Genomic DNA, 12231 nt, shown 5'->3' on the forward strand with positions numbered 1-12231 from the left:
CATGGAATGTGGGCTGGATAGTCTGAGGATTCATTGTCGAAGGAGGCAAGGTCGATGCGAACAAGGGAGGCAGCTAGTCGGATGGATGGGTCTGGGCCATTGCGTACGGATCGAATACCCTGCACACAAAATGCATTGGCGGTGAGCAATGAATGGGAAGGCGGTTTGCACGAACATGATGTATCGGAGGTTTTCGATTGGTTTGGTGGCTCCCAACAGGGGGCCAGGTAAAGATCGATGGAACGACGAAGGATACTGTCTAGATATGTGAAAGCAACCCACGCTGTAAATGGGGACAATACACTGGTAAATGCGGAAACCGAAAAGGTGTTAGAACAAGGCGATGTCCAAGAACGAGCACATTCGTCTGCTTTGAGGCTTTGACAGGATGGAGTTTACCACATTCCTAGCTCTCGGAACTCAGCCGCGAATCTTGACTTGTCAAAGGATTTATTACCAGGTCTACCTGGTATTTCCATTTCTCGACCTGAGCACTTCCGCTATTTGACCCTGAGCCATGTTTAAGCCACTTTGAGCTGTAACATTGGTTGCTCGGGCTCGGTACGAGCAAGGAGGTACACACACCTCCCTTGACCTCCCTTGCTCCCTCAGCTGGGTGCTGAGTGCCATGTGAGCCGCCCGAAGTGCTTGGCCAGGTTACTAGCAGTGCTAACAGGATCAGGCAACGATGGTTTCCGTCTCGGCTTTGGCCACTTTATCATGACCGCTCGCCGGCAACATTATCGGCCTTCCTCCAGGGATCCATGCCTGGTATAGCTATAATATTGTGTGCATGATTGGGCCATATCCATGGAGCATGCTCTTCGGACTGACCTGGAGGTATTTCCTTCGCAGCTCTACTCACCTAGGACTTACCATTCATGCAAGCACTGCGAAAATATTGTGATCGACCTTGCCGACTCTTTTGACATACTGGTCACTGGTGTTGTCACCGTGACTGATACAATCTGCGATGTAGTGTTGGCCTCGTCTCCCGAGAGCGCTAACAACGCGGCCAAAGACGGATGCGCTCTCTTTGATATGCTGTTACTTCAACTCCAAGGCAACTTTCCTCCATCTCCCGAGAATGGTCAGTTGGTCCTAAGAGTTCGCTTTAAGAACCCCGGCGAGATTTATTTCACCCGTGTCGAGTATGGATGGAGCGACACTACTACTTCTAATGATATAAGTTTGCGAGGCTTCGTGGCCTCTAACGGAAACAGAGCCCAACCACGACATCCAAAAGGTTTCCGCGTCATTGGGATCGTTGATTTGTTGCCGCGCAAGAGTCAATACACCCCGGCTCCCGCATCAGCTTTTGGTCCTACCGGGGAGCCGATTATGACACGGGAGCATTGGGAAGATGACCTTGAATCGGTATTGATGGATAGCAAAAGTCACCTCGATCATTGCCAAAATAACCACCAATGTCGACCGCGCACAGATGAGTTTCTGCCAACAAGATTGGTCGAGATTTGTCGGGACCATGGGAGAGTCACTGCAAAGATTCATATCGCCCAGAAAGGGGAATCCGTTCGATATGCTGCGTTGTCTTACGTATGGGGTCATGTGAAGCCCGTCGTGATCGATGGAACCACCATGGAAACCTGGGCTCAACAACTGCCGGTTGCAAAGTTACCAACGACCTTACAGGATGCCCTCATGGTCACCCTCAATCTTGGACTTCGATATCTGTGGGTAGACTGCCTGTGCATCTTGCAAGATGATCCCGAGGACAAAGCTCGCGAGATTGCCAAGCTCCCACAGATATTTGAGAATGCCTATGTCACCATTTCGGCCGCGGGGTCAAGAAGTTGCGATGAAGGTTTCCTGCCCCGAATAGGATCTCGTGCGAGCTCGCTGCTGGCGCCCCGGCTGACAATGATAGACTTGATGAACAATCCTGAGCAGTTATTCGTACGACCCTCTGGACGAGAATTTGACCAAGACAATCAGCCAATCCACAAACGAGCGTGGACACTACAAGAACACGCTCTATCTCCTCGAATATTGATATTTGGCACCGGGCACGTCAAATTTGTCTGCCGAGAAGGGAGTAAAGTGATTTCAGGAAAAGACTATCTGCGAGCTATCAGAGTTCATTTAAGCTTGCCAACGATGAACAAGATTCACAGTCCACGGGAACGATGGTACGACACTGTCAAAGATTACACTCGTCGCATCCTCTCGGACCCAAATGACAGACTTCCGGCTATATCTGGCCTTGCGCAGAAATTCTCCATCATCCTGGAAGACATCTACCTCGCTGGACTCTGGAAGAACAGTTTACTGGCGGATTTGCACTGGTTCGTCTTTGACCATGGTTCCGATCTTGTGGATAGTGCTGTGAATCGATTACCAGGTCCTACTTGGTCTTGGGCAACATCAAGGTCTGAGATTTTGTTCCCTTCGGATGGCGAAATCAACACCGAAGCATCATACTTTGCCACCGTTATTGATTGTACAGTTAAACCTGCCATTGCTGATCTCCCATTCGGTCTGATAATATCAGGCCGTCTGAAATTGAAAGGACATTTCTTCAAAGCACGTTTTAGGAGCGCGAATACCTCGGGTGTATCTAGGAGTTACCAGGGCAAACTTTCTGGAAACGCTGGCGAGTTTGGAGGATCGATCACCCTCTATCCGGATAGTAACAACAATGCCTTTCAGAACGGCAAGGATGGATTTGTTGAAATCACCTGCTTGGAGCTCAGTGAAAGAAGGTTCTCCCCATGGGCCGCCAACCGTGGGCCCATGATTGGTTTTGAAGTTTGGGGCCTCCTTCTCTGCAAAGCCGAGGTAGGTTTCCAGAGAAGTGGTCTGTGGACGTACTGGTATTCAAGCAAGCTCAATTGGTCTGGTGAAAGGGCGCAGATGCTGCATCTGGAGTGGAAAGAATGCATCAGGAATCTGCGAGAGAAAGTTGTGACTATCACGTAATCGTCCCTGCCTCCATTTCGCTGGTAGAGTACCAGAATTCAGAGGTTGGCCAACATAAGAACGAAGCCGAGTCTTTGACTAGGCTGTTACATGACTTGGGATTCATTTCCTTCGTTGAGTGGACGCTGGAGGACGCTAGAGAGGCGTACAGAGAGACATCGCGGTACCGGAAGCATTCGCAGCCGGCAAGCAACGTCGAGTTCGGGGATTCGGAACAAGACAAGCCGAGGCACTGCGAATATGTAGTTGGGTGAAGTGGGCGACATTGATTGATACAGTACCACACACATATCAACACATATGTATCTACCTATGTAGGTCCTATGTACAGGGTAGGTATGTATCCTCGGACTCTGCATATCACGGCACTGTGGAGACTGAGTGACAATATCCTCTGCTTAGCAATCGAGTCCGAGGTAATCTTCTCGCTCTTGGACGCCTTGGTGGGCTGCAAATCGCATTTAAGTCTGTCGAGCAATCCCCAACACTGTAGTTGATACCCTGAAAAGAAAGGTAGTTAGGTATATTCGGTTTCCTGGCTTGTTCAGGATACGTCTCAAATATCTTGCGCTGCCGCAGACAGACCAATATCAGCAACATACAGCCAGCTACCGCATGGTAACGGCCTCGTTTCGTCATGACGCTAAAACCCGTCCTCATCTCCGGCGCCGGCCTGGCCTCTCTTCTTCTCGCGCGCTCGCTCCTGCGTTCCAACATCCCCTTCCAAATATTTGAGCGCGATGCCTCGCTCTCCTTCCGCGGTCAGGGCTACCGCCTGCGTCTGTCCTCTGAGGGTCTCGACGCGATCGAATCCGTCCTGGACCCTCCCTCGTTCCAGCGCTTCTATGATCGTTGCGGGAAGACCGCGGGTAGTGGGTTTGTGGGCTTCGATGCTGTCACGGGCGAAGTGGTTGAGGAGCACAGAATGGGCGAGAATCTCGGTTCGCGAGAGGGCAAGATCGTCGGGATTGCGCGTGGAGATATGAGAAGTTTGTTCATGGAAGGGTGCGAGGAGTTTGTGCAATTCAACAAGCACGTCAAGGGCTATGAGCTGACCGACGATGGAGTTCGAGCCGTCTTCGCCGATGGGACGAAATCTGTCGAAGGGTCCCTCCTCGTCGGCGGCGAAGGCATCAACTCGACTGTTGCCAAACAGGTGTCTGGCGGTCGTCTCAAGGTCTACGATCTCGGCGCTCGAGGCATCCACGGACAGGCACCGACCGCGGCCTTCAAACCGCTGGGCGAAGGCGTCTTCCGAATCGTCGACACCTCCAACCCTCACGGGCGCGTCTCCATCATCACCAACGTCCGTCCAAATGACATGGACGACCCTAATGTCGAGTTCGGGTGGACCATGGTGGGCGTGCCCGGTGTCATCAAGGCCCCCAATGACGACTACACCATCGTTGGTGAAGTAGCGGCCGATATTGCCAAGTCGCTCACGAAAGATTGGAACCCGCGCTTCAAGCCTCTATTCGACCAGATGAACGAGTCCGAGGCCGCGTTTTGGAAAATCACATGCTCGACGCCAAGCGGCGTGCCGGAATGGCCAAACGTGCCGCGAGTAACGGTTCTTGGCGATGCGGCTCATAGCATGACCCCCGCCGGCGGCATAGGCGCTAACACCGCTGTCCGGGATTCGGCGTTGCTGGGCCGGTTGCTTCGCGAGGCCGGTGGGTATAAAGAGGGCGTCACGGCTGCTTACGAGAGGGAGATGAGAGTCTATGCCAGCGAAGCCGTGAAGACAAGCTACGGTATAGCCGCCAAAGCGTTTCAAATCCACATTGACGAGTCGTCTCAAACACTTTGAGACGATGGGTTGGGACGTGATGGGACGGGGCGTTTTATTACAAGGTATGATGGCACTAGACGGCGAAGGTCCCGGTTTAATAAAGCGCCCCTGCCTCTCCGCAGGCTTTTTCAGAGCACAAGACAGCTTGTAGACTAATACCATGTAGGTAGATGTGCATGGTCGGTCCCTTTCATTCCTGCCCTGACGCTAATTCTGTCATGCGCTGCGACGATTGAAACGTCGATGTAGAACACCCGGTAAGGCCTTTGAAGCACATGGTTATGATTATGAACAGGTGCACGCCGGGTCAGTGGTAACATGATCTACCGTACCATACCCTAGCTGAATTTACTTGCCTAGGAATGCTTAGAGGTCGCGTTACTATCAACAGTGTCACTGCATACGAAGGGGACGGCAGGAACACATGCCGCGGCGTGGGTTTCGAAGACATAAAACACATAAAGGGTTTCTTCCTTTGTGCCATCAGTACCGATTGCTTGTGAGCTCCTTCTTTTTGCGTCTGAAACAGCGGCCTGATAGATCATCAGTATCAAGTGTCACGCCAGGATGGTTGGCTCCAGGCCGGAGGGTCCTAAGATGCGACAGAAGTTGAAAGATCAAACGAACATCTTACCCTGGAAGAGAGCTTTTGAACGCGCTGCCAGAGCGATTGATCTGTTCAAAATCCCTCAAAGGTGACGAAGAAATCATCAAGACAAAACCTGACAAGCATGACTATCTCAACAATACGCGGCTGTCGACTACCGGATTGAGATAGAGAAATACAAAGAAAATCGCCAGAAGGTTCTGGAGGCGCGCAAGCTGATCCAGGATTGGGTCTGCGATTATATTATCCTTGAGCTCGAAGAAGAACTCGACGATCCTGGAGACCCAACTGCGGCATACAAATACATCCAAGACGCAGACAAAGTCAATGAAGTGTATTTCCGCAAGGAGATCATCAGAAAAGTCACCGCCATGAAGCTATGTGAACACCGTCAGTACAATCTCGATCTCGAGGAAGCTAGATATATAATACGTATAGAGAGGATGGGATAGCAATCGATTTCCTCGCTAGACTTACTGAGGCGTATCGACCCTTTATTGACCACTATGAGTTCAGCAGACTCAAGAGTAGTAAAGGCACTCACGATATCGAGTTCGTGAAAACAGCACTCTTGGCTCTGGTAAAAGAAATTGAAGCAGGCAAACGAAGAAGTACATTAGCGTGGAAACAACCACAAGATCACAACCAACGAAGACGCTGAGGCGCCCAAAAAGTACACTTGCTATCACTTGTGATCGTTGTTGTTGGACCCTTCACCCTGAACTGATGCCAAAGGCTCTCGAAGAAAAGCTCAAGCCTAAGAACATCATCAAGACCGAACCGATTGCTGGCCTTACTGGATTCGATGTCGACCTCTTTCACTGCAGCCAAAGCTGAGTGTATGCTGCGACACACCGTTTAGTAAATCGTAAGGCTGACACCCCTTTACCAGGCGCTCACGGATCTATTGATAGAAGGGACCGGAATATGCAGGGTAAAGTCGAGCGTGACATCTTCTGCTAGGCCGTTCCAGGACAAGCCTTGAGGCCCCCAGGCTTCTCTCTTTTGCTTGAATAGCTACCGAGTACCTCGTGCTAGTCGAGTCTTTCCGACTCCTCTCTCCTCTTGATTCTCAGATGGCCAGATACTTCTCAATAAAAATGATATGCCACCACGGTTGTGACCACTTTCCCTCCGTTCGCTAGCTGGTTCCTACAGTTTTAGAAGACCATCAAGCCCCAAAGGATGTTCAGGGACAGCGAAGTGCATTAGCGGCACTTGAAGTCGGTACAATATACTGTGCACATGGTACTTTATCCAGAACTGGAGTGTCAATTAGTGGCTCTTGCCTTTTGAAGTCTCATTATCTCGTACAGTACGGGGGCCAAGATGGTGTGGCCCACAGGAATAGAAACGAACAAATCTTGCCGCCAACGCCGTTGCTCATAAAAGTTTAGGGAGGTATCAAAGTCACACCCCGCTCCTAGACCAAGACGAGAGTCACCATGAGGGTGCACATCGCCGGGTAGGAACGGATTAATAACGTTCAGGTTGAGTAGGCAATGCTTACACCCACGCTGCCAGTCCATTTCTTGATTCCGCCTCCGTCAACCGCTGTCCCAACTGACTTCCCAGAAGTCTTTTTCCCAGCTCCCGCGTTCGCTCCGCCAGCCGCAGCTCTGGTAACAGGATTCACCGAGAATCCAACCTCGACAAGCAAACTCTTGACCCTCCCTGTCCAAAGGGCTTTGACATTCCAAGAATCGTCCACCCGGAAATTCAGCACGTTCTCTTCCTCCCGTTCAATCCGTTCTTCTTTAAGAGCGCGTTCCGCCGGGCTGAACCAGTCTTTCGTGAGTGTGCGAGCCCATTGGATTGGATCCCCGTCTGTCTCGTTGCCAGGACTGGTGACAGGAGAGTCGTTGTCTGTATGTCGGGAAAAGGCGGAGGAAGAAGAGTTCGGCCGACGTCGAGGTCGCCACAGCTCCCCACCTACAACATATCGCGACTCCCATGAATAAAAATTGAAGTCGAACCTAGACGACAGGGACAGTGCCGATGTTGGCCGTACAGAATAAGTGGACGATATCGATCCCGTGAGGGGAGTAAGAGTTAACGTCATCGTATATGGAAATGAAGAATGCGGTACGTTTGAGGGAGTGAGTAAAGTGTGAGACGCTGTAGAGAGGAGGGCGGCAGACGTTCCTGCTAGCGGCTTATTTGGTAAAGGATTCGGGCGAGGCGGTGGCGGTGTTCGTTCCGAGGGTGTGATATGCGGTGTGAGCGTGGTGAAGCGCAGGCCCGTCGACAGGCCGATGACGTGTGAAAAAGGACTGTAATAGAATTCCGCACCAGCGGATAGAAGGGATGGTTTGGAGGCCAGACGATTTTGATATGCGGTCAATGCGTCTGCTTGCGGTGGAAATCCTAGTCGTGGTGAATGGATTTCCGTGAGGCTCTCAGGTGCGCCTAGATTTTGCGGCGGCAGATCGGCCGTCGACGAAATATCAGTTGACATCTTTGGGGGGCTAAGACCGAAATTCCAGAGGCCTCTGACCCCCAGAATGCCATTGTCTGTCGAGCCAAGTCCCTCGATTGAATACTGGCCTGCGTCGTGTTGAATATGGGCAAGAACCGAGGCTGGTGGAGGACCAGAATTCGTAACTGAAGGGGAAACCGATTTGCTGTATATTGAAACGGAGAATAGAGTCTCCGGGCTGATGCGGCGTGCATATAACGCCGACAGAACCGATGGAGGGGGAAGCTCTAGAGTCGCACGCAGCAAGATTGGCTTTCTCCCACCTTTGCTTAAGATATTCGATATGTCCTTCTTTTTATTCGGTGTGAAAGCAAGGGGCAGCCTTATATCTCTGTATCCCGGGGCCAAATACTTCAAGGGGATGCTCGGTGCTTCCGAAGGAACGTGACCCAGCGGGATGCTAGAGTAAAGGTAGGATATGGAGCCATCTATGTGTCCCAACGTCGACAAGGTATATGAAGATGCGAAATTCGGGGTGCTCAGAGACGAGATGTGCAGCGACAATGTCGAGGGAGTGTAGAACGAGAGTAATGCATCGGACGTTGCGGTAAGAGAGGAATAGCTGTTGTCGAGATTCCAATCGGTCGCCGTCCTGAAGGCGTGGGCAATGTAGTCCATGAACTCGATCATTTTGACAGTCGGTTCGATTCAAGCGCACCAGGCGCTATCTGGAGTCTGAATTCATCTTGGAAACACCAGCTACACACTACAGCAAGGTGTTTTTCTTTGCCGGTGCATGGGGGGGCATTGTCGAGATTGAGTTTGGAGGAGCAACGACGAGCTGTGCGGCCGCAGGGAATTGCTGTTGAAGATGCCATGGTGCGCCGTAACATTACGGAGGAGCACAAAACCTAAAAGTGCATTTCTCCATCCTGCTTGTAAAAAGCTTGAAGACTCTTGTCAAAGTCTTGTCTGCACACCGCATCATATATGGCTTCACTATACCCAGTACTCATCAGGACGCTCGAACTATTTGTCACTGACCTTCTTAGCATCCAAGAACCCCAAGTCGCTGCTATCGGTTCCCGAGTTTCCGACACAACCGGCATACCCTATAAATTGTCAAGGCGAACTTGGTCTGATTAAGCAGGAGGGATTGCCTGCTTCCAAGTAACGTCCCCATGGCCACGGACAGACAGCAGCCCCGGATTTTTTCGCCATTTCAGCCACATGATTCCACCATCTCCTTGGCAATGATTCTGATGAGGCGAGACTGTGAGGTGGTAACAGCCTTGTCCCTTGCCGCAGCTCGGGGGTCACTAGGTTACACCTGACGCCACGAGTCCCAGGCTACCAGTCAATGCGTTCCAGCCCCTTCGCTTCGCGCTCTAGACTCGGACTTCTCTGGTTGAAGATGGCCACAGAGACGGGAACTTCGCGACCAACTCCTTAATGGACGGTGTGAAGGCGCTAGTGCGTTGCCTGGATTGCCACGATGCACTCAGTATCCACTGCAGCCTATCACGACTAGTTTGGGTTTATCACGCAATAGCTTACTGCAACGATAAGCTGAATGCAAAGAGGTCTTTTTCAGATAGCACCTACGCTCGCGGGTTTCTAGAAAATCTGCGACTAGCCGATGGTCCTTAAAACCCTGCAAGGATCTCGTAGCTGTGATTTTCTCCGCATCCTTCAGCTTGCCCGATATCTCACTGCCCAGGGGAAACAGCAGCGCACAATGTCCAAGTCCACCTACGCCGACGAGAAGCGGGTAGAGCCCGTCTACCCAGTTGCCGACACTGAACGAGATGGGACTGTCCCCTTCGAGGGCTTCAGTGCCTTGATTGCTGAAGGCGTGCCTCCCAGTGACATGTTGCTATGCATTTGCTAACGGACATCTCCATAGACCACAAACATGAGATCAAGCTTCGGACTATGTCATGGCAGAAGGCAGCGTGGTTGCTCTGCGGCGATCAAGTTTGTCTTGCCATTATGGCCCAAACATGGTCGCTTTCGTAAGGCTACCCTGGTGCATTTCCGATCCTGACAGGACTAATAGCGGTGGTTCAGCGTCCTAGGCTGGATTCCGGGTATCATCACCATGGTTGGTGCAGGTATCCTGTTTTGGATCACCTCCGTTACCATGCACAAATACATTATGAAACATCCTCAAATCAGGGACATCTGTAAGATCTTCTTTGCTGGATGCGACGGAGGGCCTCCCAAACTCCAATCGGGACTTCCAAACTGACTGTCGTTGGAACAGGTGACTTTGGTTACTATGCCTTCGGTAGAAGTCGAGTCGCCTATGAATGGACTGGATTCATGTTGCTCGCCAACAACATTCTCCTCATTGGCTTCCACGTCCTCACCGGTGCCAAGATTCTCAATACTTTATCAACTCATTCCCAGTGCACTGTCGTCTTCTCCATCATCGTTATGCTCATGTAAGTTTCCTCTTTACCCTACAGCCTCGCCCCTTCTGGTAAGGCCTTTAACTCTAACGTCGAACAGGGGAATCGTTATGTCAATTCCGAGAACCTTGCGTCATGTCTCTTTCATGTCGATGTTCTCAGGTGAGCGGCCGCCAAATCCGCCACGCCGCCGGTTCGCTCGCTAATCAGTCTACCTAGCTGCCTGCATGGGAATTGCAATCCTCCTATTTCTGATCTTTGCTGGGATCGAGCAGCATCCCGGGTATTCGTATTATGGCGATTACCCTGCCGCAGGAGAGGTCCGAACCTACCCTTTCCCTCTTCCTGGCACTACCTGGGTTAATTGGTAAGTCTTATTGAAAGGAGTTCTACTCTTACATAGACATTGTTAAAGTCTTCATGTCTCTTTCAAAGTCCTAACACCTGGATACTGACGATAAGACAGTCTAAACGCGGTTCTTAATATAACATTCCTCTGGGTAGGAACTTTTAGATATCATCTATGCTTTCAGTCCCAACTAACATTCATGTAGGTGCCGCAAATCCTTTTCCCGACTTTCATCGCCGAGATGGAAAAGCCAGAAGACTTTCCTAAATCACTTGCCGTTCTCACCGTCATTTCTGCCTTCCTGTTCATCTGTCCTCCGGCAATTGGGTTCCACTACTTGGGCCAATATTCGACTGCTCCAGCTTTCGGGAGTTTGGGTGCCACGGCCTACAAGAAAGGTTCTTTCGCATTTGTCATAGTCCCAACTTTGGTTATCGGCGTGATTTATGCCAACGTCACATCCAAGTACATCTACTTCCGGATCATGGGTAAGTCTCACCACGCTCACAGCAACACTGTCATCGGATGGGGTGTTTGGGTCCTGGTCATGGCCGCTATCTGGATCATCGCATTCATCTTCGCTGAAGTCATCCCCAGCATGGGGGATTTCCTGTCTCTCCTTGGAGCAGCGTTCGATTCATTCTTCGGCTTCATCTTCTTTGCAGTGGCGTACTACCACCTCTACAAGGGAAGACTATTCCACGGTGTATATAGGTCCAGTATGACGGTGATTCATGTCTTCGTCATGATTGTCGGGCTGTTCCTGCTTGGGCCAGGATTGTATGCTGCTGTCAAGGCCATCATCGCGGACTATTCGGGGAGCACCACGCCGGCGTTCAGCTGTGCGGATCTGTCTATTTAGACGAAGGTTGTCACTAGAAGGAGAGTCTGAAGGTTCTCGGTACTACAGCTTCCTGTTCCGTGCCAACGCAATCTACCCAGGGAAGACGATGGATGAGCTTGTCGGGCCGAAGCGTGTCAGGCTGGCTAACGGAGGCACTTTGATATTAACTAGCCTGATTAGGCCTGAATCATCGTGCCTTGGCACCAGGCCAAACTGTTACCGTGTATAGAAATGCCTCGTCACTCCAGAACGAAGTCTTGGGTCTTCGCAATGAACCAACCTTATCATAACTCCATTTGGTTCAGCAGAACTCCGTCTGAACGCCATGTCATGCCATTCCACCAACTGTCCAACTCGCTATTGGTCCCTCTTCAAATCCACGCGTTTTCGAGCTGAAAATAAACCTCACGAATCCTTCAGCCACTGCTGCGTTCTGCAAGCCACCTTCAGCAAGAACAAGCCGAGACTGTTCCAGACTCAGCAAAGCGAGCTGGGAAATAGCTGGGCTAGTTCCCTTCCTGTGCATGAAGGGCTTGGGCTTGTTTCATGACGAGCTGAACATGGAACATCGCTGCTCGCCCATGTCTAGCTGCAGCGAGATGCTCAGCGTCACGACGAGCATCTGCGCGAATAGGGCGCAACCATCTTCTCTAGTACAACAGTCTATAAATATTGCGCGTAGTTCTTGCAGTTCTATTCCTTCTGCTCCCCTTCTCGTCCCCCTTCCCTGAATTAAAGCTGCACCACGAAGATAACCACGAGTCAAGCATTGACAAAAGACGATGGCCCCGATCAATATTCGAGGAAATGTACTTGACCCGGCCAACCCTGGGAATATCACCCTGCCCCCAGCCGCTGCTGGCACG

The 12231-nt window shown here is 51.2% G+C and overlaps 4 protein-coding genes across 4 annotated transcripts; 3 read left to right on the forward strand and 1 right to left on the reverse strand.

Moving 5' to 3' along the window:
- Nucleotides 1–810: 810 nt before the first annotated feature.
- Nucleotides 811–2940, forward strand: Z519_11496 (uncharacterized protein; the record flags this gene model as incomplete). Its single annotated transcript, XM_016769207.1, has 1 exon — nt 811–2940. The coding sequence occupies one exon, from the start codon at nt 811–813 to the stop codon at nt 2938–2940; it is 2130 nt and encodes a 709-aa protein (XP_016614580.1).
- Nucleotides 2941–3577: 637 nt separating this feature from the next.
- On the forward strand, nt 3578–4750 carry Z519_11497 (uncharacterized protein; the record flags this gene model as incomplete). The annotated part of the gene is made up of 1 exon (XM_016769208.1): nt 3578–4750. The coding sequence occupies one exon, from the start codon at nt 3578–3580 to the stop codon at nt 4748–4750; it is 1173 nt and encodes a 390-aa protein (XP_016614581.1).
- A 2075-nt stretch (nt 4751–6825) lies between these two features.
- On the reverse strand, nt 6826–8448 carry Z519_11498 (uncharacterized protein; the record flags this gene model as incomplete). The annotated part of the gene is made up of 1 exon (XM_016769209.1): nt 6826–8448. One exon carries the CDS (start codon nt 8446–8448, stop codon nt 6826–6828), a length of 1623 nt encoding a protein of 540 aa, XP_016614582.1.
- A 1048-nt stretch (nt 8449–9496) lies between these two features.
- On the forward strand, nt 9497–11383 carry Z519_11499 (uncharacterized protein; the record flags this gene model as incomplete). Its single annotated transcript, XM_016769210.1, has 8 exons — nt 9497–9623; nt 9665–9773; nt 9829–9944; nt 10025–10205; nt 10273–10334; nt 10392–10539; nt 10639–10672; nt 10727–11383. 8 exons carry the CDS (start codon nt 9497–9499, stop codon nt 11381–11383), a joined length of 1434 nt encoding a protein of 477 aa, XP_016614583.1.
- Between the last annotated feature and the right edge of the window lie 848 nt (nt 11384–12231).

This window comes from Cladophialophora bantiana (assembly GCF_000835475.1).
Source record: "Cladophialophora bantiana CBS 173.52 unplaced genomic scaffold supercont1.22, whole genome shotgun sequence".
Classification (NCBI taxonomy): domain Eukaryota; kingdom Fungi; phylum Ascomycota; class Eurotiomycetes; order Chaetothyriales; family Herpotrichiellaceae; genus Cladophialophora; species Cladophialophora bantiana.